At 40.4% G+C, this 23,323-nt stretch overlaps 1 protein-coding gene across 3 annotated transcripts in view; it reads right to left on the minus strand.

Annotated features, from left to right (window-relative positions):
* Positions 1-23,323, minus strand: part of LOC124615811 (dTTP/UTP pyrophosphatase) — a 109,978-nt gene that overhangs the window by 24,680 nt on the left and 61,975 nt on the right. For all 3 annotated transcript variants that reach the window (XM_047143951.1, XM_047143952.1, XM_047143953.1), the window contains exon 2: positions 15,257-15,360. In XM_047143951.1, coding sequence (XP_046999907.1) covers positions 15,257-15,346 — 90 coding nt within the window. In that variant the 5' untranslated portion in view covers positions 15,347-15,360. The remainder of the gene's footprint in view (positions 1-15,256; positions 15,361-23,323) is intronic.

The raw sequence follows: 23,323 nt of genomic DNA on the forward strand, positions 1-23,323 counted from the left end.
ATGTTATCATGGTCAGCACAAAAGATATTCTGTACATACCTCAATGAAGCACAAGTCTACTATCTTTCAGCAAAATATTAGAAAAAGACCATTTGATTTTATCTGGCAGGCAGGACTGTCATTAGACACATCGAAAAATGTGCTTGCTAGTACATCACTAGCAAATGGAATGCATCACCTCAATCAACCACATGATCAGATGTTTGAAGCAAAATCAGCGGTGCAGTCAATCAGCACAGTTTTGTGGTGTAAGACCTATGTAATTGCATTAGGATGCAATGCATGCAATGTGCAAGTCTGACTAGTAGAATTTCATCTGAAGGAGCAGTTAATTTTCCAAGCGCAATTCCCTTCAAATGCAATCAAATAAAGACTTCCTTTTCCATGATCTAGCTCTAGAACCAAGGAAATCTCATACTTGTACATTCACTTTATTTTACAGGTCCATCTTGATCGCACAAACTTTTACAATTCAGTAATATTAGTATTAGAACTATTCGTGTGTGTGTGTGTGTGTGTGTGTGTGTGTGTGTGTGTGTGTGTGTATATATATATATATATATATAAAATGGAAGGAAACATTCCACGTAGGAAAAATTATATATAAAAACAAAGATGAGGTGACTTACCGAACAAAAGCGCTGGCAGGTCGATAGATACACAAACATACACACAAAATTCAAGCTTTCGCAACAAACTGTTGCCTCATCAGGAAAGAGGGAAGGAGAGGGGAAGACGAAAGGAAGTGGGTTCTAAGGGAGAGGGTAAGGAGTCATTCCAATCCCGGGAGCGGAAAGACTTACCTTAGGGGGAAAAAAGGACAGGTATACACTAGCACACACGCACATATCCATCCACACATACAGACACAAGCTTGTGTGTGTATATATATATATATATATATATATATATATATATATATATATATATATATATATACACACACAAGCTTGTGTCTGTATGTGTGGATGGATATATACATATACATACAGGGTGGTCCACTGATCGTGACCGGGCCAAATATCTCACGAATTAAGCGTCAAACAAAAAAACTACAAAAAATGAAACTTGTCTATCTTGAAGGGGGAAACCAGATGGCGCTATGGTTGGCCTGCTAGATGGCGCTGCCATAGATCAAACAGAAATTAACTGCATTTTTTAAATAGGAACCCCGATTTTTATTACATATTCGTGTAGTACGTAAAGAAATATGAATGTTTTAGTTGGACCACTTTTTTCGCTTTGTGATATATGGCGCTGTAATAGTCACAAACATATGGCTCACAATTTTAGATGCACAGTTGGTAACAGGTAGGTTTATTAAATTAAAATACGGAATGTCCGTATGTTTGAACATTTTATTTCGGTTGTTCCAATGTGATACATGTACCTTTGTGAACTTATCATTTCTGAGAATGCATGCTGTTACAGCATGATTACCTGTAAATACCACATTAATGCAATAAATGCTCAAAATGATGTCTGTCTACCTCAATGCATTTGGCAATATGTGTAACAACATTCATCTCAACAGCGAGTAGTTTGCCTTTCGTAATGTTCGCACATGCATTGACAATGTACTGACGCATGTTGTCAGGCATTGTCAGTGGATCACAATAGCAAATATCCTTCAACTTTGCCCACAGAAAGAAATCCGGGGACATCAGATCTGGTGAATGTGCGGGCCATGGTATGGTGCTTCGACGACCAATCCACCTGTCATGAAATATGCTATTCAATACCGCTTCAACCGCATGTGAGCTATGAGCTGGACATCCATCATGTTGGAAGTACATCGCCATTCTGTCATGCAGTGAAACATCTCACAGTGACATCGGTAGAACATTACGTAGGAAAGCAGCATACACTGCACCATTTAGATTGCCATTGATAAAATGGGGGCCAATTATCCTTCCTCCCATAATGCCGCACCTTACATTAACCCGCCAAGGTAACTGATGTTCCACTTGTCGCAGCCACCGTGGATTTTCCGTTGCCCAATAGTGCATATTATGCCGGTTTACATTACCGCTGTTGGTGAATGACGCTTCGTCGCTAAATAGAACGCATGCAATAAATCTGTCATCGTCCCATAATTTCTCTTGTGCCCAGTGGCAGAACTGTACAGGATGTTCATAGTCGTCACCATGCAATTCCTGGTGCATAGAAATATGGTATGGGTGTAATCAATGTTGATGTAGCATTCTCAACACCGACATTTTTGAGATTCCCGATTCTCGCGCAACTTGTCTGCTACTGATGTGCGGATTAGCTGCGGCAGCAGCTAAAGCACCTACTAGGGCGTCATCATTTGTTCCAGGTCATGCTTGACGTTTCATATGTGGCTGAACACTTCCTGTTTCCTTAAATAACGTAACTATCTGGCGAATGGTCCCGAACACTTGGATGATGTCGTCCAAGATACTGAGCAGCATACATAGCACACGCCCGTTGGGCATTTTGATCACAATAGCCATACATCAACACGATATCGACCTTTTCCTCAACTGGTTCACAGTCAATTTTAACACGGGTAATGTATCATGAAGCAAATACCGTCCGCACTGGCGGAATGTTACGTGATACCACATACTTATATGTTTGTGACTATTACAGCACTATCTATCACAAAGCGAAAAAAGTCGTCCAACTAAAACATTCATATTTCTTTACGTAGTACACAAATATGTAATAAAAAATGGGGCTCCCTATTTAAAAAAACACAGTTGATATCCGTTTGACCTATGGCAGCGCCATCTAGCGGGTCAACTGTAGTGCCATCTGTCATTTCTGTGTTAGAAAAGCAGCTGGGAAAAAAAAAGAGAATGCTGATATTGTTGCAAAGTCTGTACAAGGTGTTCAACAAGAAATGGCACTCTAGTACAAAGATCTTCCTGATGGACAAGGGCCTGGACAGTTGGCAATTTTGATGACCCAGAAGGCTATGAAGCTTGGCCTGCACCTGCAAGGAGGAAGGCATACATTCCCAAATAGGAGACGTGCCACTCTGAGAAATTCTCCTTACTGTGCTTAATTATATAGCAAGTCTAAGCACACACTTGCTTAAAAGTGAGGAGGGTGATCTGTGAGGGATGCTGCTCGGGATGTTGCAGGGCCTCATAATGATCCAGAACAGCTTTTGGAACATCTTTGTCCAACCTTGGGGCTGACTGGTGGTGCCACATGCCTGTAGAAAGAGGAATAACATTTCCAGCAGTACAGCTGATTGCATCAGGGACATCTTCTATAACCTCATCAATGCAATCTGACAGAGAAGACATGAAGGTGACAGTGTAAGCATACAACTCCCAGATGGCTCTTCAAAGAGCCCATCATGGTAACGTCTATTGGGTGATGATAAGGAAGTGACAAAATCACCAGGAAGTGGTCACTGTCACAAAGATCATTGTGGAGTGACCAACATGGCATTGTTGTAACAATGTCAGCCACAGGACCAACTGCTCCTAGTTCAGTCATGATCATCTTATTCTGAGAATGGAATTAATAATTCACTCGATTCCTGTGACTCAGGTTTTTCTTTCTACCATTTAAAAGTACCTTCGTCAAAAGTAGCACCCCTTAGTTTTACAATTCTCCAGAAATTTGGTTCAAAAAGCCTCTACCGTTTTGATTCTTCACAGCATCCTACCAAGATGCACTCAATACATTTTCAGCCTACTTTCATCTGATGGCCCATTGAATGCAGGCATAGGCCTTGCTTCCAAATAATTTGAGATACCAAAGATCTGGCATCTTGTTTGTCCAAGTCTGGTAAGGGGTGTTGTGTTTTACTTCCTTAGTTGGAGATCGATTAATTATTTGTAGATCTCAATAGAGAATGCTTCTGCCTAGATCTATTTGACAAATTCACTTCAGAGGGAAAATATCTTGCTCTTTCTACTATTGCACAATTTTAGTGTTCAGCTACTCTATTTTTTCTGTCATATATGCTGCTGTAGTCTAATGTTAGAACTATTCTTCTCTGAAGGAGTTAATAAGATTATTGTCCACATATTCTTTGGCATCATCTGTGAATAGCATGGAAATCCTTTTTGTTGTCTGCCTTTCAGTTAAGTTTTCCTCCTCAGGGGTCTCATGTCTCTTTCGTAGTTGTGTGTGGTGGGCCAGGGCCCACAAGTGCAACACTCACTTCCTTTATTGTGCTGCAATCTCCCATCTCTTACTATCCTTACTTCTCTTTCTTGCTCATATCCCGAATTCGAGTCTCAGTCTGGCACACAGTTTTATCTGCCAGGAAGTTTCATATCAGTGCACACACTGCTGCAGGGTGAAAATTCTGGAAACATCCCCCAGGCTGTGACAAAGCCATGTCTCTGCAATATCTTTTCTTCCAGGAGTGCTAGCTCTACAAGTTTCGCAGGAGAGCTTCTGTTAAGTTTGGAAGGTAGGAGACGAGGTGCTGATGGAAGTAAAGCTGTGAGGACGGGTCATGAGTCGTGCTTGGTAGCTCAGTTGGTAGAGCACTTGCCTGTGAAAGGCAAAGGTTCTGAAAATTTCATTCTTTATACAAATTAATTTTATGCTTGAAAAAACCTGTGTCAATTAAAGGGTTAAAAGATTAGAAAAGGCAGTATATGGATTGACGCAAGGTGGTCACTGCCAGAACTTGACATTAGACAGTATCTTGTTGAATCTAACTTAGACCAGTCAACAGCTGATCCATGCCTTTACTGCAAAATTCAAGCTCCATATATTTTGACAGTTTACATTTATGTAGATGATGTGCTAATTTTCAGTAAAGTACATGACAGAAAGATGTCTTCAGAAACAAACTAAACGATAAATTCAAGCAGGATGATCTAGGTGAAGCCACCAGATTTTTAATAATATTATGAAAATGATTGATTGCTTCTAACCATAAAGATTAAGAGTTGGGTTGCAGACAGGCACAACAAAAAGACTGTTACACACTGAGCTTTAGCCCTAAGCCTTCTTCAGAAAAGAAAAATGCGCATGTGTGCGCACACGCGCACACACACACACACACACACACACACACACACACACACACACACACACACACACAGACTGTGTGACTGCTCACATTGGCCACTATGGCCAGAATGCGTTGGTGTCCTGTTTAGCAGAAGCAGCAAACTGGAATGGGCAGGGAATGGCAAGTGAGTAGAGTACAGATGGGAGGAAAGGAGTCAGTGTTGCTTGACTGAATTGCAGGGACAAGATTGTGACCAGACAAAGCTGTCTGGTGTGGCATTGGGAGGCTGTGGGGGAGAGGTAACCTACTATCCCCACATCCTCCACCCAACAGTTTCCATTCACTCTGTCTTATCAGCTCTTCCCATTTCATGTCTCCCATCCTCACTGTGCTCCTCTCTATACCAATGCCACCAGTCTTTTCCCTTGTCTGCTGACCCCCCACTCGAGATTGTAGTTTCCACACAGCATAACATTTCTGCATTCTAGCCACAGCAGCTGGAGGGAGCAGTCATGTATGTGTGACGTGTGCTTGCTTGTATGAATTTGTGTGTGTGTGTGTGTGTGTGTGTGAGTGTGTGTGTGTGTGTGTGTGTGTGTGTTCTTTTCTATTCTGAAGAAAGTTTTGGCCCAAAGCTCAGTGCGTAACAGTCTTTTCTTTGCACCTGTGCCTGTGTGCAGCTCAACATGTCATTTTTATAGTGGGCGATCTATCCTATTCATGATATTGTTGATATTTCAATCTGGAGTTCACATTGATTTTTCTACTAGATTTTTAGGTATCCAAATAACTGGGAACTATAAAAAAGGTTGTCTATGTATAGGCCAAAAACCGTCTGGAGAAAATTCTCATCAGATTCAATATGAAAGACTGTAATCCAATATTTATGCTACTCAATAATAACCAAGTGCTTACTCATGATAAGAGCATGCCCCTTCCCCCACACCCCCTCAAAAAATATGAGAGAAAGAATCTGTGAGGAACATACCCTGTCATTAACGTATGTTCCACCAGAAATTAGGCCAGAACTAACTTGCTCAAAAGGAAATGTCAGTCACTTTTGTAATAATCCAGGGATACTCCACTGGCAGGTAGTCAAAAGGTTCTCTAGGTGTCCAAAAGGTACCAAGAATATGAAACTACTGTCTTCTAAAGCGGAGGACTGTCACACAATAGGTTCCTGTGCTGCAGGCCGGGTCAGAGATTCTGAAGATAGACAGTCAACAACTGTATATCTACGATATAGCAGTGCCTGTGCCGATACCAGGCAAGTGACTTTCAAGTACAGGAAGATACATAATGGATGTACGAGTTCAGATCATAGACGCATGGTTGATGTCATATGGAAGTTTGGATCTGGCCATCCATGGGAGATCCGAAATGTGAAATAATTTGGGTGAAGGTTACGGTTAAAGCAGGCTCAGACATGGTAACTGGATGTCTCTATAGGCCCCCCGGCTCAGCAGCTGTTGTGGCTGAGCACCTGAAGGATAATTTGGAAAATATTTTGAGTAGATTTCTACACCATGTTATAATTCTGGGGGGAGATTTTAATTTGCCGGATATAGACTGGGAGACTCAAATGTTCATAACGGGTGGCAGGGACAAAGAATCCAGTGAAATTTTTTTAAGTGCTTTATCTGAAAACTACCTTGAGCAGTTAAACAGAGAACCAACTCGTGGCGATAACATATTAGACCTTCTGGTGACAAACAGATCCGAACTATTTGAAACAGTTAATGCAGAACAGGGAATCAGTGATCATAAAGCGGTTATGGCATCGATGATTTCAGCCGTAAATAGAAATATTAGAAAAAGTAGGAAGATTTTTCTGTTTAGCAAAAGTGACAAAAAGCAGATTACAGAGTACCTGACAGCTCAACACAAAAGTTTTGTCTCAAGCACAGACAGTGTTGAGGATCAGTGGACAAAGTTCAAAACCATCGTACAATATGCGTTAGATGAGTATGTGCCAAACAAGGTCGTAAGAGATGGAAAAGAGCCACCGTGGTACAACAACCGAGTTAGAAAACTGCTGCAGAAGCAAAGGGAACTTCACAGCAAACATAAACATAGCCAAAGCCTTGCAGACAAACAAAAATTACGTGAAGTGAAATGTAGTGTGAGGAGGGCTATGCGAGAGGCGTTCAATGAATTCGAAAGTAAAGTTCTATGTACTGACTTGGCAGAAAATCCTAAGAAATTTTGGTCTTATGTCAAAGCGGTAAGTGGATCAAAACAAAATGTCCAGACACTCTGTAACCAAAATGGTACTGAAACAGAGGATGACAGACTAAAGGCCGAAATACTAAATGTCTTTTTCCAAAGCTGTTTCACAGAGGAAGACTGCACTGCAGTTCCTTCTCTAGGTTGTCGCACAGATGACAAAATGGTAGATATCGAAATAGACGACAGAGGGATAGAGAAACAATTAAAATCGCTCGAAAGAGGAAAGGCCGCTGGACCTGATGGGATACCAGTTCGATTTTACACAGAGTACGTGAAGGAACTTGCCCCCCTTCTTGCAGCGGTGTACCGTAGGTCTCTAGAAGAGTGTAGCGTTCCAAAGGATTGGAAAAGGGCACAGGTCATCCCCGTTTTCAAGAAGGGACGTCGAACAGATGTGCAGAACTATAGACCTATATCTCTAACGTCGATCAGTTGTAGAATTTTGGAACACGTATTATGTTCGAGCATAATGACTTTTCTGGAGACCAGAAATCTACTCTGTAGGAATCAGCATGGGTTTCGAAAAAGACGGTCGTATGAAACCCAGCTCGCGCTATTCGTCCACGAGACTCAGAGGGCCATAGACACGGGTTCACAGGTAGATGCCGTGTTTCTTGACTTCCGCAAGGCGTTCGATACAGTTCCCCACAGTCGTTTAATGAACAAAGTATGAGCATATGGACTATCAGACCAATTGTGTGATTGGATTGAAGAGTTCCTAGATAATAAATGACCTTGTGGATGACATCGGAAGTTCACTGAGGCTTTTTGCAGATGATGCTGTGGTGTATCGAGAGGTTGTAACAATGGAAAATTGTACTGAAATGCAGGAGGATCTGCAGCGAATTGACGCATGGTGCACGGAATGGCAATTGAATCTCAATGTAGACAAGTGTGATGTGCTGCGAATACATAGAAAGATAGATCCCTTATCATTTAGCTACAAAATAGCAGGTCAGCAACTGGAAGCAGTTAATTCCATAAATTATCTGGGAGTACGCATTAGGAGTGATTTAAAATGGAATGATCATATAAAGTTGATCGTCGATAAAGCAGCTGCCAGACTGAGATTCATTGGAAGAATCCTAAGGAAATGGAATCTGAAAACCAAGGAAGTAGGTTACAGTACGCTTGTTCGCCCACTGCTTGAATACTGCTCAGCAGTGTGGGATCCGTACCAGATAGGGTTGATAGAAGAGATAGAGGAGATCCAACGGAGAGCAGCGCACTTCGTTACAGGATCATTTAGTAACCGTGAAAGCGTTACGGAGATGATAGATGAACTCCAGTGGAAGATTCTGCAAGAGAGACGCTCAGTAGCTCGGTACGGGATTTTGTTAAAGTTTCGAGAACATACCTTCACCGAAGAGTCAAGCAGTATATTGCTCCCTCCTACGTATATCTCGCGAAGAGACCATGTGGATAAAATCAGAGCGGTTAGAGCCCACACAGAAGCATACCGACAATCCTTCTTTCTACGAACAATACGAGACTGGAATAGAAGGGAGAACCGATAGACGTACTAAGGGTACCCTCCGCCACACACCGTCAGGTGGCTTGCGGAGTATGGATGTAGATGTAGATGTAGATGTACGGATAGCCAAATGGTAAGGCAATTGCTTACCATAAGTTGGAAATCAGGATTTGAGTCCCAGCCCGGCACAAATTTCCTTGTCGTCATTCCATTCTACAACTAATGGTAGTCCTTAATCGCAATTGTGAATTCATTTGAACTGGATGTCTGTTTAAATCCCAAGACGCAATTACATCCTGGCATAGTAAGTAAGCAGCATTCTCAACAACAGAGGATTGACATGCTCAGACCTCAATATGTCAGGAGGGTCTATGATTTCAAAGATTAGGTACCAAAATATGTCTGACCACAAGAAGGATCCTTCAGACTACTGTATGACAATAAGGCAGTAATTGAATTGTCTAAAGCTAGTGACTATAAGAGTTAAATCAAAAATGTAGACGTAAGAAAAAATAGCTAGCCCACACCTCTGTGGAGCGCACATATCCAGCTGAATGCTGGCAGACATGACAAAAACTCAGGCAAAGCCTCCTCATCATCTGTTGTAACAAGATTTAAGACCACAAGCATAGGTTTTTTTCCGTATATTTTCGCATGTATAATTTTATTTGTTAAAATCAAATATTGGAATATCTAGGATGGAATAGGACAATATATAAATAGAATCAAACAATGGAAAATCCAGGATGGACTTCAACAATATTATGAAAAAGAAAGCTGCTACTCACTATATGACAGAGATGATGAGTCACAGATAGGCCAGACTGCGAGCAGCAGTGCACAATAGGAGAAGTGACGAGGTGGTGGCAGTAAGGAGGAGGGTGGGGCAAAGAGGAGGAGGGACAGCAGGGTAGGGATGGGGGATGGTGAAGTACTGCTTGTGCTAGCACACAGGGATGAGGTGGAGAGAGGGTAGGGCAGCTAGGTGTAGTGGGAGGTTACACAGAGGGGAGGGGTAGCAGAAAAGGAGAGAATTAAAAAGACTGTGGGTGCAATGGTGGAATAGAGGGCTGTGTAGAGCAGGAATGGGAACTGGGAAGGGGCTAAATGACTAATGAATGCATTACGAACACATTTAATGTATCACTAATGAAGGCTGAGGCCAGCAGGATTACAGGAACATAGGATGTATGGCATGGAGAGTTCCCACCCTGGCATGGAGAGTTCCCACCCGTGCAATTCAGGAAAGCTGGTGTTGGTGGGAAGGATCCAGATGGCACAGGCTGTGAAGCAAGTAACTGAAATAAAGAACATCATGTTGGGCAGTGTGCTCAACAAATGGTTGGTCCAGCTATTTCTTGGTCACAGTTTGTCGGTGGCCATTCATATACAGACAGCTTTTTGGTTGTCTTGCTCACATAGAATGCAGCACAGTGATTGCAGCTTAGCTTGTAGATTACACGACTGGCTTCAGAGTAGTAGTAGAGGGGTTTTGTGGGCGCACGACAGCAAAGTCTTCAGCGCCCGTTCAGTATCATAGTGAGACACTGGTTTCAGAAGTAGCCCTTCCTTTGATGGGATAGATGATGCTTGTGAATGGACTGCCATAATTGGTGGTGGGAGGAAGTATGGGAGAGGTCTTGCGTCTATGTCTATTTCAGGGATATGAGCCATGAGGCAAGGGGCTGGGAGCAGGGTTGTATAGGTACGGACGAGGATATTGTGCAGGTTCAGTCGGTGGCAGAATACCACTGCTGGAGAGGTTGGGAGGATGGTGGATAGGACAGCCCTCACTTCAGGGCATGACGAGAGGTAGTCGAAACCACTGGTAGAGAATGTGATTGAGTTGCTCCAGTCTGGGGTATGGCTACGGGCACCCACATGGCACCAACCTATTCATGGGCCATCTAGAGGAGTCATTCCTAAACACCCAGCATCCCAAACCCCTTACCTGAAAGATTCACTGATACCTTTGTGATTTGGGCTGAGGATGAGGACACATTATCCACATTCCTCCAGAATCTCAACATCATCTTCCCCATACACTTCAATTGGTCCTACTACCTTTCACGATGTTGATCTCCAACTCAAAGAGGGCTACATCAGTACCCCCATCTATATTAAACCTACCAACCACCAGCAATAACTTCACTTAGAAAGCTCCCACCAATTCCTTACCAAGAAGTTCCTTCCATACAGCCTAGCCACCCATGGCCGTCACATCTGTAGTGATAAGCAGTCCCTCTCAAAATATACCAAGGCTCTCACTGAGGCCTTCACAGATATGTTTTCCCCCTCCCCCCCCCCCCCCCCCAAATCTTGTACAGAAACAGATCCCTCGTGCCTTATCTCTCCAGTCACCTACCACCTCCTAAAGTCCCACCATCCAATGACAGAGGAGCATTCCTCTTGTGACTCAGTACCACCCAGGACTGGAGCAACTGAATCATATTCTCTGCCACGGTTTCGACTATCTGTTGTCATGCCATGAAATGAGAAATGTCCTACCTACTATCCTTCCCAACCCTTCCACAGTGGTGTTCTGTTACTCATTGTTACCCCTTGTCTCAAGGCTCATATGCCTGAAACAGACCTAGATGCAAGACCTGTCCCATATGTCCTCCAACGACCATCTACTCCAGTCCGGTTACAAGCATTACTTATCTCATCAAAGACAGGGCTACCTGCGGAACCAGTCATTTGATCTACAAGCTAGGCTGCAATCACTGTGCTGCATTCTATGTGGGGATAACAATCAACATGCTGTCTGTCCACATCAATGGCCACTGACAAACTGTATCCAAGAAACAGCTGGACTACCCAGTTGCAAAGCATGCTGCTCAACATGACATTCTTCATTTCCATGACTGCTTCACAGCCTGTGGCATCCACACCCTTCCCAACAACACTATCTTTTCTGAATTGCGCAGGTGGGAACTCTCCCTACAGCATATCCTACATTCCCGTAACCCTCTGGCCTCACCCTTCATTTGTCATACATTAAATGTGTTCGTATCATATTCGTTAGCCATCTAGCCCCTTCCCAGTTCCCTTTCCTGCACTACACAGCCCTCTGTTCTACCAATGCACCTGCAGTCTTTCTACTTCTCTCCTTTTCTGCTACCCCTCCCTTCTCTGCCCTCTTTCTATCGTCCCGACTGCAACTAGCTGCCCTACCCTCTCTCCACCTTCTTCATGTATGCTCTCACAAGCTGCACTTTACCATCCCCCACCCCTACCCTGCTATCCCTCCCCCTAACCGCACCACCCTCCTTACTGCCAACACCCGGTTCCTCCTCTCATCATGCTTTGCTGCTCGCAGTCTGGCCTCGGCAGCCGGAGACTGCAGTCATTTGTGTGCGAGTTGCATTTGTGTGAGTGTATGTTGTGTATTTCTAATAAAGGCCTTTGTGGTCAAAAGCTTACTTTCTATCAGTCTTTTTGTTGTGCCTATATGCGGCTCAGCATCTCTGCCCTATGATTTTATTTGTTTATTTAGTTAACCTGATTTTACTGAGCCTGTGATAATTTTAAAGCTATGCCTCACTAACAGGGCGTCTTTTGCATTGCTTTGGTGTAGTTATGGACAAAATATGTTTTTTAGACTGTATTATACCTTGTACTGTAAGTTCATGTTACAGTTTTAGCTTGTTAATGTGCGTTCAATAAACGGACATGTTCCAGTCGGATACCATCTACAAAATTTGCCGGCTAAAAACACCAACTTTAAAAAATCAAGTTACATGTGGACTACATTATCATGCAGCGTGTACCATCATAAAAATCCTTAATTTCACTGATACCAATGCCCTGATAATGTTCCACCCATATTGATCCTGACCACATGTCCAACAAACATGGCCTTTTTTGTCTTATTTCTTCTGTTATTATCCTCATGCTCTGGTACAGTTCTTCCCTAGGTCATCCATCTCTCACTATCTCTTTAATGGCCTAGAATTTTCTTCATTATTTTTCTCTACTTGTTCAGCACCATTCACCATTTCTTCCTAGTGTTATCTTCCTAGGCTCTATGTTCAACCAGTTGCTTCAGTGTCAAAATTATTCTATGCATCATGTTCACTTCCTAAATTTCACTTGATAGTCTCCAACTGTGCTTTCTATCTATTCTTCTAATCTCTTCAGTAGTAGTTTGAACAGCACCTTGCTAGTAGCAAAATTTCTCTGCAATTGCCTGCATCTCTCTTGTTCCTCTTCTTATGTACTGGCAATATGATCACATTCTTCAATCCTTCTCATAACTTCTTTACCCTGCAGATAATTTTGGCAATGCTGTCTACTGCCTTGTCACCTCCCCACTTTATCATTTCGGCTGCTATCCCATTTTTTCCAATTGCCTTATTAGTCTTTAGACTGCTTATCAGCTGTCCAAACTCATACCTCTCATACCTTGCTCCCTCTCTCTCTCTCTCTCTCTCTCTCTCTCTCTCTCTCACACACACACACACACACACACACAATTTGCGTTTGTCTTCAGCAGGTCATAAAAGTGCTCTGTAAGTATGTACAGTTATTTTGTATAAACAGTTCTCTTCTCCAGTCAGATTCTAATTCAATTTCTCAAAAAGTCTCAACTGTTGTTTTTCCTAAAATTGTTATCAAACTCATCCACTCCATGTTTCATCCTCTGTCTTCCGGTCCATTTAATTGTTCTGGCTGCTTCCTTTTCAATTGTTTGGGCTGGTTTCTTCTTTTTTCCTTGAAAAAATTCCCATTTTTTTGGGTCCTTCTTGCCATTCCATTCTCTCTAGGCTTTCCTGCTAGCAATTTGCTAGTTGATGCCCCAATTAGACATATGTTTTTAATGCTGTCACTGAACCTTGCTTTGCAAGTTCTACAATTTTTTGATATCTGATTACAGTAGAAGCCAAAACAGCATAACTAAAGAAATTTATGACGCAATCTAGACAGTTTTATTCACAAAACAAAGATTGTTGACAAGCATAGTTATCCTCTTTTGCAGCAATATTTGAGCTCACACACGAAATATTACAAAATAGATTCTCACAAACTTTCAGCATTCAGTCCACATGCTGCAAGCCATTTCTGTGCCTAGTGGAGCATCTAATGAGTCAACAAATTCACAAAATTATTATTATTAAAAGAAGACTTTCAACGAGTTTCCACTTTAGTTTTGTACTCCATCCACCTCCACATTTCTGACACTTCAGAAATAAGCAGAAAAATGAGCAACTAGCTGTGTTTGCGTAAGTACGCCACACAAAATTATTCAACATACTCTGGAAACTATAACATCATGTCTAATAGTGCAATTCAATTTCAGTGCAAATAGTCTATAAACAGTATCACTCGTTCCTTGAGCAATCTTTTACAGCAATAGGAATGAATTTCTCGAGAGGTCTTGGAGTTGGAATGTTCTGTTGTTACAATATAAAACAAGTAATTCATAAATATTGGTTATAGATTCTGCCATCTATAAAACACCAAATGATTCTCTGTTCTTTATTTTCTCAGACTCATTAAAACATCCATGTGCCACCAACAGTCTTCTTCTTCATCTTCATCATTGCTTTGTCCAGTTTGATTATGGGCTGAACTGTTATATGGGCTGAAACAATGTTAGTGACAGATGTCCTTGATGCCACCCCTTCCCCTCAGGATGGAATTCGTGCGCCCCATCTGTCTGTGTCTAGAGCAAAGCACATGTTTGAGTGCGAGATCATTTTCAAAATGTATGAATGTTTGTGTATCATCAGAGTGGGTGCACAAACTTGGACAAAAAAAAAAAAAAAAATCCCTCAAAATTCCAGGTTTGTGAGGAGCAAGATGGTGCCAAGAAGCTCCTGATAAATTAATAGTTGTTTTTCCTAAAATTGTTATCAGCTAAGATATACTACCTATAAGCAGTAGATCAACTGGAGTTTTTAAACATCAATAATTTATATGGAATAATATTCACGTAACTAACACCACTCTAAAATATTAAGTAACTAGAACTTTGAGATTTATAAAACTCAATAAAACTAAATTTCAAACCAAGGCTAAAAACACAGAATTCCCTGAATCCCAGTCATGTTATGTTAACGTGCTCACCTATCTAGACAGGTTGGCACCAACAGTAGGTCTCACTTATTTCTAAACATGAATCTTTTATGACTTAGGTTTAACAAGGTGGAATATATTGATGAAACACATATGTGATTAAACTTAGCTGGATAAATGAAGAAAAGGGAAACAGTTGGTGTCCTGCTGTATAAGTCCACAACCCATATTTATTCCACAAATTGTGGGAGAAAAATAATGTAACAAAAGCTCCAAAAATTCAGTAAGATGATTAAACAATTTATATTATACAAAATTGTTTTCAGTGACCATGGCATCCTGTAAGTCAAGAAAAGAAGAAGAATACTGTCAACTGTAAAAAGAACACAAAATAGAAACATCCATTAAAGTCAAGGAATTGAAAGTGCATTAAATCTAAATTTATGTTTCATTGTGCCCCTGTAAGCAAGGATATAAATGGGAAAGAAAATTTCTTTTGATTGCTTTATAAAAAGACAGTCTTACAAGCGGAACAATCACACAGTTTGGGAAAACAGATTATTGATTTTACTTACTATACTGCTTAGTATCTCTTGACGTCTTGGTGACGTACTTGCCAACACAATCCTTTGACTGTTGAGGACATGTTTAATAGGTTCTAGCATTTTTATCTGCTAACCTACAGAAAAGAAAGAATCCTTTATTAATTTCTTACTTATAATTGGAAATAAAATTCAAAGCATAGTCACCAGAGATGTAATTAAATTTGTGATAGGTGTAACAGTAGTACAACCGCACATATGTTGGTTCTGTACCTTTATGCTTCTCTGACATTTCTTTGCTTGTTTTCCAATTGGACCTGCTTCTTCCATTTTCGGGATCCACACATGATGTACACTCATCCATCCTAAATTTAGCTATTATTATTTACTGTAGCTAGTCACCATCCATATTACTACATTATGATTTACATTAAGAATGGAGGGAAAGCCATTGACTGTGAAACATGGATAGTATGTTCCTTTGTTTTAGCATGTCACTGTTTGTATTTAGAGGTGAAGATATGGAAACAGCTCAAGCATTTGCATAAGAAATGTGAGAAGCCACCTAAAATCACATTAAAGCTGGATGGTATACAGATTCAGTCTGCCTCACCTTCTTGTTTATGAAGCTAAAGCACTATTTGTTAATCTATGCAAGTAGTCATTTTTTTATATTTCAAATTATTTATTTTCACACTGCCCACAATATGTAACTCACATGATGGGAGAAGCTGTTGGAGCTACTGTATGTGTATGATTTATAATTATTCTGTGCAACTTTCTCAAAATGCAAATTTTTATCACTGTATACTTTTGTTCTGTTGATATAAAACATCATCAATGGTGTCATTTTATGTCTGAATTTTGTTTACACCAGGAAGAGTCAATTGCTTGCACATTTTGAGCTATTCCTTCATTTGGCATTGATGTTTTTGCACAATTTCACACTGCTTTGCAACACTATATATTTTCTGGCATGAAATGCAACACAATGCAGCAACACTAGATTTGCTTGGATACTCCTGGCTAACATGAATAAACATGCTAAAGCTGGATGGTTACAGTACAGCAACCCACTACAGTAGAAAATGTTTGTTGATAGATGGAGTTAAATGTCAGAGAAAATATAGTGTACAGATTGGCAATTTTAAGCAAATACTGCATACAGTAACACAATGAAGCTTGTGTCTTTGTCATAAATGCAAATGCAGTAATCAATATGCTCACAAATATATAGCGCTGCTGTAGGGAAACAACATTTTCTTGAAGAAATAGAACATCTTCTAAATTACTAGCTGAAAATAGCAAATAGAATGATCTCACACAGTTCATCTCATTGCTATTGTAAACAGGAGTCACGGATTAGTAAAGTCTTTTCTTGACAACATTTTCACTGACAGGACCAGAAGCCAAAAAAATAATAATAAAGCAAATTTTAAACAGTCTTTCTGGTCAATATGCCCAATTGCTTTATTATCAGAGGTGTTATTCCACATATCAAAATTTATTTCTGTATTACAACTTCCAGATGAAAATCTTATAAGTTTCATAAGTGCTTTACAGTATATGGACTGGGGTTCAATCTATAAAGTTGAAAACATAGATGATGAGTTTAATCAAATTTTAAGACATAAACAGTTCAAAACCTTGTATAACAGAAAGTGAGGCCTGTTTGCTTCACTCAGAAAATGCAGTCTGCCTGAAAGACACACACAGTAAAAGTTCCTTCTCCTCCAATGTGCTAAGCCTTTTGGGGTTACAGTATCATCAAAAAGTTCTCCTGCCATCTTTCCACTGATCGATCCTGCGCTCTCCAGCAATTGGAGTGGTAGTGTGGAATGAATTTTGGGATCCTCTTTTGAGCTCATTTGTTTTAGATATTTCCTCCAGCTGTTTTGTTAATTTTTATATAGTATGTGACGGGCTCTATTTTAAGTCTCTTCAACACATCTTCATTCTCTGAGCGAGCTCATTTGGTGAACCAGCTGCACATCTCAAGAATATTATTTATCTTTTCACATGTATTGTCCATACTTCCATAGCACAACACAGAACTTGCTAAGATCTTATAAAGGTCTATTCTCATGTGCTTCTGGAACTGGAATGGTTTCATTACATTATCAATGAGAACAATTCTTTTTGTACATCTTGTGGCTTTTGCAGCTAGCCTGTTTCTTCCAGAAAGCATAGTTTATAGTCTAAATATATTAATGTGTTCACTCTTTCCACAATTTTATTTTCCAAACAAATCTTACTTTGTACTGAGTATTTTCCACTGAAGGTCATAGTCTTTGCATTTTTTGTATTGATGTCCAGGGTTTTTTTTTTTTGCATACAGGCTGCAGGGTCATTCTCTGAAGATGCTGCAATAACTACACCACCTGCAAAAAGTAAGGCATCTGACGTTGTCTTAATGTTGATCTGAATGAAGCTATGTGGCATTTGACTTCATTATAGGGTGGTGAAAGGCCATGTCCCTAACTTGTATTATGCCTCAGGTTTGTCCCTTTCTTAGCACAGATTCAATTTGTTCTGTACATTTTGTGCATATTTTTGATAAGTTTCTGGGGTACATGATCATCTGCAAGAATTTGTAATTTGTTATCAACATCATTTTTTTAGTCAGCAAAAGCAATGTGTGTGCTTCTCGATTCAATTCTCTCTTTTTCTTTTAGTAATTACAGGGAAAAATAAAGATAACAGCATGATCTTCCTTTTGGAAAGCCATTTTGTACCTCATGGAGATGGGTTCATAGTGTGTGTGGAATTTATTTTTGATGATGGTGGCAAAAAATTTTATATATGAAGTTCAACGAGCTTATTCCTTGGTAGTTTTCACAATGTTTCCAGCTTTCTATTTTGAGGATAGGGATGAAAATTGACTTCGCTCAGCTCCCATGTATATCTCCCCCTGACAAGAACATATTTAAGATTGGGTTGTTTGGGGGAGGAGACCAGACAGCGAGGTCATCGGTCAACATATTTTAAAAGTTTACGAATATTTCTATAAATGACTCCTAGCATATGTAAACAGCTTGACCAAGTCTTCTCCTGGGGCTTTATTATTTTTTATTTTGTTTAATACTTCTTTACGTTCACACTGTGAGATATCATTCCAAAGATGTTTGGGCTCACGTGTGGCTCCTCTTCGTTAAAATGTCTGGGCTCAAACTCGTCTATGGGTTGAACTGCACATGTCGCATTACATGCCCTAAATTGGACTCTTGTGACCCTTTGGTTAAATTGTCTGGCTGATAGCAAATTTGGGAAATACAAAGTTAACATAGCATGTAATAACAGTAATAATAATATCGGGGACTAAATTAACGACCCATAAATGATGTAGGCCAGACAGTTGCAATTTGATTAGAATAATGCTTATTCAGAAAGCAAACTAATAGCGAAAGTGGATGTATTTAGAATTACTGTTACACTTGAGCACATATCCACTTGACACAGTTTGATCATTCACAACCTCATTGCAGAATACAAGTTATCTAAGCGAAAAGTTACAATTCACACCAGGCGCGTGGTTGCTCACCACTCAGAGACTAAGTCCCACGATACCACACAATGCGAAATTTTCTAAGTCATTCCTCTTCCTAGCTGCCTAAAGACTGACCACCCGCTTTCGTGTTTGCATCAGAACTGTACCCTTTGGTCTCTCCAGACAAACTATCCATTTTCCTATCTCCATCCGAACTGTCCCCTTTGGTGGCTTGACCAGAACTGTTTGCTTTTGCATCTGCACCAGCACTCCTTCCGCCTGTCCCTGTCTGTGTTTCCCACGCGCCAAATATCCTCGCTCAACTGACTAGGGCAGTTCCCTTTCCTGAAACTGTCCATCTGATTGGCTACAGCTTATTCTACATTATTTCACATTTTAACATAGTTAAATAATCAAAGCCAGACCACTTTCATGTTCTAAATAAAGTAACAATAATATCCATTACATAGTAAACGTTAAATTCTTTTACATAAAACCAATACAATTTCCTTCTCGTCGGTAGCTTTGCACCAATGTGCTTTCTAATAAATAAATAAAGAACAAAAGAAACTATTATGCACTAAACTTTACAACAAATATTCTACTACCTAATGATTCAATAAGGTGTCATGCTGTCATCGTTACATGTGTTTTGTGTGGACGAAATGATGATCTGATGCTTAAATAAAAATACTGATAATTTAAATTTACTATATCTTTTAAACAAATAATGTTACAGAGTTGATATTTACAACATTTGTCATTTTAATGATGTGCTTCTATACAAAATATTGGTCACTGAGATCAACCAAACAGTTTAGATTTTAGCATTCAGGTCTTTGTTACACAACTTGTTAATTTCAGTTTAACAGTAAATCCTAAACTATTATAGATATGATCAATATTCAACTTTTATTAGGATCACCATGAAACTTTATGGAGGATGGTAGATTAAAATTACTATGGCTCGATTCCCTGCATCACTACAGAATTAAATATTTTTCATAAATGTTTCCCTTTATGGCTGATCTTAGGTCCACCATATTTAACACTGCTATGTCTCCTTGGCCACAAAAGCCTTCTACTGAGTTCCCTATGACGTAGGTTCTCATCTGTCTCACTCGCACACCATAGTGCTTACGCCTCAATAGACAATACACACCTGTGAGTTTCCCCATCTCGTGGTGAATCTGCGCTCTTTGTGGCTTGCGGTCCTGAACAACAGGGTTCGTTTCACAATTCTTGTAGGCGGACTCTTTCGACCATATATTTAAATAGGAGTGCAATGCTCATTATCTCACAACACTTGGAGTTGGTTTCTCTTGAACTGTTTCCTGAGAGCTGGATTTGTATGAGGTTCTGATGTTTGAGACCATAGATTCTGAAATTACTGCAGTCATTTGTTTGAGACCATAGATTCTGAAAGTACTGCCATCATTCAAGTAAAGTGATGAGATTCACTTTCATGTGCTTTTTTATGTTTACTACAACTAATACTGAAATATTGTAAAAGTCATTCTGAAAAAGGCACATAGTTTGTCTGCTCAGTCTGAAGTTGATGCTTCCAACAATAAAATAAATAAAACATGAGTACGACAAAAAGACAAACAGGAAAATTTCAGAGGATACCAAAAGTCAGTTAAGTTGAACATAATGGGATTATTTTTAATTAAAGCTAAGAAGACGCAAAAATTTTCAATGATTGTTTCCTGTCAGCTGCACCCTAAAATGTAAGTGCTTTTTTGATGAAAATGGGTCTCTCGAATTTTATTCAAACGTCTTGGTCACTGTAAATGAAACTGAGAAGGTAATTAACAGAAACAAAAAATAAAAACCTCCACTGGTATTGATAAAATATCAATCAAAATACTTAAATTCTGCTGTTATCCTATAAATGGGATACTTTGCCATATCTTTAATGAATCACTGCAACAAGAAACTGTCCCAGATAGACTTAAGTATGCCATCATTAAACCTCTTTATATGCGAGGACATCAGAACGTAAGTTGCTGACTATTTAGGCTGGCCAAGAAACTTATTGGATGCTGTGTTATACTTTAACATGACACACATACATGGCACTATTTTCTAACGAAATCACCAAGTCTCTGTAATGATGACAGAAATTTTTGGTCACCGAATGATTGGAGAACTGCTGTGTGGACATCCTCACCACTGGTAAATCTCTTTCTCCTGCATATATTATTTTAGCTCACTGTAAAGACAAAACCTGCATAATGCAAGATATGAACTCTGTGGTGGATGCTTCCAAACCTCCCTCTGAAAACTTTGAAGCAAAGTCTGTGCTGTGCATGCCCTGTGGTGTGTTGCATTCTCATGCAGAATAACAAACCTTTTGCTTAATTTTCCATCCCTTTTGTTCCTTATGGCCTTGCTCAGAAACATCAGTGTTGCACAGTACAAAACAGCAACAATGGTCATGCCCTTTGCTATAAACTCTGTGTACACAACTTCTTCACAGTTGAAGAAAACATTTCCCCCTACCTTCCCTGCTTATGATGCAACTTCACATTTCTTCTCAGAGGCAAGGAGGTGTGTCTTAAATCCAAAGAGACCCCCTTTGGTGCTGGTGAGAAATGATGGACTGATGTTTCACTGTCCATAATTATGCAGCTCAGGAAATCATTTCCACCCACAGAGTAATGCACAAGAAAGTCCATAGATGCCACAAATCTTGTGACTTTGTGTGCAGATGATGGTGGTCATGGATTTTAGCACAAGTAAAATTTCCAATACTCCAGATGATCTCAGATGTTGGAATGAGCAATGGTTCAAATGGCTCTGAGCACTATGGGACTCAACTGCTGAGGTCATTAGTCCCCTAGAACTTAGAACTAGTTAAACCTAACTAACCTAAGGACACCACAAACATCCATGCCCGAGGCAGGATTCGAACCTGCGACCGTAGCGGTCTTGCGGTTCCAGACTGCAGCGCCTTTAACCGCACGGCCACTTCGGCCGGCTGAATGAGCAATGCCTATTGCCTTGAGCAATGAGCAATTTACACAATATGACATTCTGCAAATACTGTGGATCAGTTCCTAGATTGCCTCAACATTTTTGTCTGTCCTCAATGTGAATAGCCTTCCTCCCCAATCAGTATCACCCATGTCTGTATGGCCTTGGACAAATTGTTGGCATCATTTTACTGTGGCTGGACACAACACTATGTTGGGTCCATATACGACCACAATTTCATGGTGAATCTGGTGCAATTTAAATTTTTAGCCCACAAGAACCATACTTTGGAGATGGCACGTCATTTCATGCACTTGTTATCCATATCACAGCAGAACTGTGTGTGTGCACGAAACCTAGAACATATACTCTCTTCCAACAATGTGCCAATCTTGTTGTACTATAGTCTTAGCATTGGAAGAAACATTTAACTTGCTTTCTTAAGCTCCAATGTAAAACGGGTAATATTGTGGAAGTAATTATTCAGGTTCCCTTCTTAGATGCTTCAAAAACTTCTGGGAAGGTTGTTTGTATAGGGTTAGTTAGCCACCTCAAACAACTGAAACTTACTGGACAATAAAGAATTTGGTTTCCAGCACAGTATATCAAGTGAACAGGTTTTATTATCTTTTATCGACCGAATATTAGAATCTGCTAATAGAAAAAGTTCACAATCCCACCAAAAGCACAGTCATTAGAGTCAGAGCACAAGCCATATTATGAAAGGGGTGTTCAATGCTCTTCCTCCTCAAATCTTCTATAAATGAAATGACAAAATTTAAACATTTTTTCAAGCAGTTTCTAATGGAAAAACCATATATATTTCAGATTAATATCTAAACCAATAGGAAAAATGTTTATCAACTGTTGTTAAATCTGCAGCTCTCTGCCATCTGCAGTGAGACCATGCCCAAGAATTTTGTTTCCTGATTTGAGAGACAGAGGGCGGCAAACAAAAAAGGTGGAAGATGAGAATGGGGAGGAGGTGAGGTGGGGTGGGATTTGTTGTTGGGTGGAAGGTATGGGGACAGTATGTTACCGTAGGTTGAGGCCAGGGTAAGTACAAGAGCAGAAATGTGTTTTAAGGATAACTCCCACCTGCACAGTTCAGAAAAGCTGGTGGTGAAGGGGAGAATCCAGCTGGCTTGGGTAGTGAAGCAGCCACTGAAATCTGGCATGCTATGTTCAGCTGCATGTTGTGCCACAGGGTGGTCTACTTTGCTCTTGGCACAGTTTGGTGGTGGCCATTCATCCTGGCGAGCAGCTAGTTGGTAGTCATACCAATACAAAAAGCTGTGCTATGATTGCAGCAGAGCTGGTAAATGACATGGCTGCTTGCACGGGTGGACCGGCCCCTGATGGGGTAGGATAAATCTGTAACAGGACTCGAATAGAAAGAGCTGGGTGGGTGGATTGGGCAGGTCTTGCACCTGGGTCTCCCACAGGGGTAAGCCCTTGTGGCCAGGGGTTTGGAATTGGGAGTGTCATAGGGATGGACTAGAATGTTGAGGAGGTTAGGTAGCTGACAAACATCACTTTAGTGGAGGTGGGAGAACATCAGGTACAATGTCACTCATTTCAGGGCATGATGATGGGTAATCAAAGCTCTGGCAAAGGTTGTGGTTCAGTTGTTC

This window comes from Schistocerca americana, chromosome 5 (genome assembly GCF_021461395.2).
Source record: "Schistocerca americana isolate TAMUIC-IGC-003095 chromosome 5, iqSchAmer2.1, whole genome shotgun sequence".
Taxonomy (NCBI): domain Eukaryota; kingdom Metazoa; phylum Arthropoda; class Insecta; order Orthoptera; family Acrididae; genus Schistocerca; species Schistocerca americana.